The sequence below is a fragment of the Montipora foliosa genome, chromosome 12 (assembly GCF_036669935.1).
Source record: "Montipora foliosa isolate CH-2021 chromosome 12, ASM3666993v2, whole genome shotgun sequence".
In the NCBI taxonomy this organism is placed as follows: Eukaryota; Metazoa; Cnidaria; class Anthozoa; order Scleractinia; family Acroporidae; genus Montipora; species Montipora foliosa.
This window is the reverse complement of record NC_090880.1, coordinates 41,173,527-41,177,895: the sequence shown is the minus strand read 5'-3', so window position 1 is coordinate 41,177,895 and position 4,369 is coordinate 41,173,527. Positions and strand designations below refer to the sequence as shown.

At 40.2% G+C, this 4,369-nt stretch overlaps 1 protein-coding gene across 19 annotated transcripts in view; it reads right to left on the bottom strand.

The window, feature by feature from the left end:
- Positions 1-615: 615 nt before the first annotated feature.
- The window catches only part of LOC137978503 (tetratricopeptide repeat protein 28-like), a 72,840-nt gene continuing 69,086 nt past the window's right edge, over positions 616-4,369 (bottom strand). For all 19 annotated transcript variants that reach the window (XM_068825466.1, XM_068825456.1, XM_068825474.1 and 16 more), the window contains 3 exons: positions 3,458-3,499; positions 2,958-3,220; positions 616-2,318 (listed from right to left, as the gene is read on the bottom strand). In XM_068825466.1, coding sequence (XP_068681567.1) covers positions 2,055-2,318; positions 2,958-3,220; positions 3,458-3,499 — 569 coding nt within the window. In that variant the 3' untranslated portion in view covers positions 616-2,054. The remainder of the gene's footprint in view (positions 2,319-2,957; positions 3,221-3,457; positions 3,500-4,369) is intronic.

Below are 4,369 nucleotides of genomic sequence, written 5' to 3'. Positions count from 1 at the left end.
TCAACACTTCTTGTATACACTACTTGCTGCATTTTGTTGGTAGGACTCAGGGTGGCGCGACACTTATAAAAAATCTATGAAATGAGAATCGGGGTCTTACATTGTCATGGAATGGCAGAATTACCCAGAATTGTTTTGGGCATGAACGAGGCAACTTGAGAAGCACGAGACTGGCCCTCATCAAATGGCTGAAGCGCGGCCGGAGGAAAAAGTGAGAAGAAAATTTCTCGCCAGATACTAAGGAGTAGCCCTGGTGTGTGCTGTTAATATAGACTTTTGATTCGTGGCTATTTCCCCACCTTCATCGCATTTTTATCTTGTTTTTTTTTTTTTTAAGAGAGGTTACAAATAGTCTTCGGTTTCTTAGTTTTTTTTTAGTCTGTCTAGGGAACAACCCCACAAGCACAGGAAACCGGATTTTTTTTGGTTCGCGTTCAGTCGTCTGAAGTGAATTCACCGCGTTCACATGGGAAAAACACTCGATTGACTGTTCGAAGAAATGTATCGCATTATTTCACGCTTTCTTAGGATTCTGCATTTGATTGAAGAGTTCACTTGACAATTGAATGCATTTGAGTGTGGAGAATGCTTGCCTCCCAATAAGCAATGTTCTCCACAAGTCACAACTTTTATTTAATCACAATCTCGCTCGATACAGTCTAGTGCTCTCAGACACTGCAAAAATTCCACGCTATCGAAAATACATCAATATTTTAGATCACTTAGGAATTTACGGTATCTGTCATTTTTAATTGATTAGTTCTTCATAATACCCTACACATTCAGGCCTGTACGCACGAGCCCTGCTAGCTAAAGGTAACATACACACATGCATAAACTTTCTTTCATCTCAAATTTCAGCCAGTAATTACAAGAGCTACTATCTTGGAGACATTACATTTACAGCTAAAATACATAGCATTTACGGGTACATAACTAAGAGGTTAACTATCAATAGAGTTATTTCAGTAGAGTTATGACTTAGAGTTAGAGTTAACGACTTCCAAAATCCTGAGTTCAAGATTTTGGACTGCCAAAATTCTGAATTCAGGATTTTGGAATTCAAGATTTTGGAATGCCAAATCCTGAATTCAGGATTTTGGACTGCCAAAATCCTGAATTCAAGATTTTGGAAGTCCAAAATATTGAATTCCAAATTCTTGAATTCAGGATTTTGGCCGTCCAAAATCTTGAATTCAGGATTTTGGAAACTTAACTCTAACTCTACGACATAACTCTATGAAAATAACTCCAAGAATAGCTGTCCCCCATAACTAAATGAATATAATATATTGAAAGAAAATTTGATTTAAAAGAAAAGCGGCTATACATAATGCTGCCCTGGATTCTCATTTTAAAACCTGTTAACCCAATGGTACGGATAAAATTCCACAACTGAGCTGATAAGTATTAAAGGAAAAATAATTGAGACCATAACTGGTTGTTCTAGGATCTAGGTTGTTTTAGACTAGGCGTTCGGCCCCTGAATACGACCCATGACCTCGGAGCACAGCACCACAGCCTGATGGAATAGGCCGGGAGTCGATTTTGAGGAGGGAGGAAAACCGGAGTACCCGGAGAAAAACCCTCGGAGTCAGATTGAGATCGACTGAAACTCAGCCCACATACGACCCGAGCCAGAGTTGAACCCGGGTCACAGAGGTGGGAGGCATGGTTTATGACCACTAAACCACCCTGACTCCCCTAATGACTGATTGTGCAAACATCATATACACGGAGATTCCGTAAGAGAATATTATGGTCAATGGTGTCGAAAGCCTTGTTAAGATCGATGAAAACTACACCGTTGACAAGGCCATTGTCAATATTCCTGGCATACTTATAACGGAATTTAGGAGATCACAAGGCATTGTAAGTGTATAGAAGCTCATACCAAGCCCCGGAGATGTTTTGAAACTGTTGCGCTCAAGATCCACAAAAGATTCTTCTCTTTTGATACGGGAATAATCTAGACCTAGGAAAATTAAAAGTAACTGTGGCAGTAGAATCTTGTATACTCGCACTTTTGGCAACTTGGCGTTCTTTTCGAATACCTAGACATCCATTGGCTCCAGGCTTACGTAGTGAATCTCGCTTAAGTGGCCTAGTAATATTGGCTCACCATGGTGATTGTCTGGCTCCACTACAACATTTTGCGAATCAACCAAGCTGCTCACAACCACTACCTTCCTGCTGAGAGCATGGGCTAATGCCACGAGGACAATGTGGTCGCCCCAAGTGCCATCCCGGCTCATGTCGGTCAAATACGAGGACAGGTCATTGTTGGGAACGAACTTGGAAATGTCATTCTTGGATATCTGCATGTAACAAAATGTTTCATGAATAGCCTGCATACCGACACCAAGGAAGGACAAGGTACTACTAGCTTTCCAAATCTTTCACGGTGGTTATTCGACCTTTATCAACTCGTTTGATAAAATAAATTTCTGTTTCAATCTCCCACCGACGCAGCACCACAGTTTCTTTAGAAACGACGTGAAATCACTAGATTTTAGGTTTTGACGACAACGTGAGCATGCAACAGAGAATTTTTCATTCTCTATTTTCAGCCTGAAACCGCTCGTACCAATTTGTTTTTAGGATACTTCCCCCACAATGTACGACGTGAACGAGCTGGAATAATCGCGAAAGACTTTTACTAGAGCAAAGTTTTACTTTGAGATGACGTTTTCGTCGACGTCGCCGTCGTAGATCTTAAGGTCCCTATTAACCGACACCCACCTCGATTTCGGCGAATAGTTGGTAATTATTGACAGGGTAGAATTTAAACTAACAAGATGAAACGAACAAAGATGAGGGAGCAAATCACGCTGAACACAACAGACCTTCCATTGTTAAAATATGTCATGGTATTGGAGGATCTCCTCACTTGAAAGTGCAATGAGTGTCTGACATGAGACTTACTCATTCAAATGAACCCATCCTGATTGACTTACCCCATAATTTCCTTCTGTCAAAGTTTCGACAGCAAGATGTCTAAGGTCGGTGTGATTGTACCCAGACTCCCCTAATCGCTCCATCTGGTCGGCAACAGCATGAAACAAGCAGTTTCCGTCGTCGGGAATATCATCCCTCATCTGAAGACCAGCGTTGTGAATATTCTGCTTTAGTTGAGCCATATTCTGCTGGTAGGCCTTAATCTCGACCTTGGACTGTTTCTTGGCTGCCTCCATATCGTAGAGAAAACGTTGATAAGAGCCTAAGAATCGAAAAAATGAACAAATAAAGTACATTACAAATCTATCTTGCATTCCTTTCTTGATTCCTTCTTGATTCCTTTATATATTTTGCTTTTTATGTAATTGGATCGTTAATATTAACATCTGTTATATTTTAGTTCCTTCATTTGAAAGGGGGCAGTTACTTAGTTACTTGAACAACTGAATTGTAAATTAACTGAAGATCAAGTCTCGTTCTAGAATTAACCTCGTCTTACCGGCTGCAAAGGTTGTGTCATCGGCTTTACCTTGACTCGTGTCTAACAGATAAAACAAAAACAAAAACGTCAGTATAGTTAAGGACGTTCGCGCCCATTGCCACTGCGCATTTTTTCGCGCTTGTCACGCACACGTCATGCATCGCAGACCACGAAGTCCACGAAGGTAAACACGATGCTAAAGGCTCAAACATTTACCACAAGAATGGAATGTGCAAGCATGTGGCATCATGGGATAGCTATGGGCCCCTCTCAGAAATGTCACACAATGACGTGACAGTGCTTTGAGTTTTACTCTCTTGAATGCTCGGTGACCACTATTTTTCTTTCCGTAGATCACTTGCTTTTCTGATTTTGTCCATTTTAACAAAAAACAAAAAAAAATCTGTGCGTGAGAAGTTACAAATATTTCGCAATTTCGCCTCTCGTGCGACCGAAGCTTTCTTTCTTAGACTAATATGTATCGTTTTTCAAGGTCTATTTCACCTCAGAAAAAGACATCAGCTGCAAAGATTAGTTTAGTTATATTAGTTATGTTGAATTGAGAACGTTTACCCAATCTAAATTTCACTAATGTTGCTTTTTTATTGCTGACAGTTGTAAGCTAAGATCGTCTTAAAATAACGCAATCTCCTAAAAGTGCACCTCATGATCTCGAAAACGAGCACGGTGACCACCGGGGGTGACCCCCATTTTTTTTTTTTTTTTTGCCTTTTTGGCAAAAGTAGATCATTACCTTTCTGCGTGGCAAGTTTAAAAAAATTCTGTGAGTGGGAACATTTTGGGCGCGAAGGTCCTTAAGGAGGCTCGAAATAGTTTCTCCTTTTTTCAAACAAATAAACATATTTTGTTTTTAGATACAGTTAGGGTAATCATATCAAGACAAAATTTGGCCAGGGTATTAAGTACCCA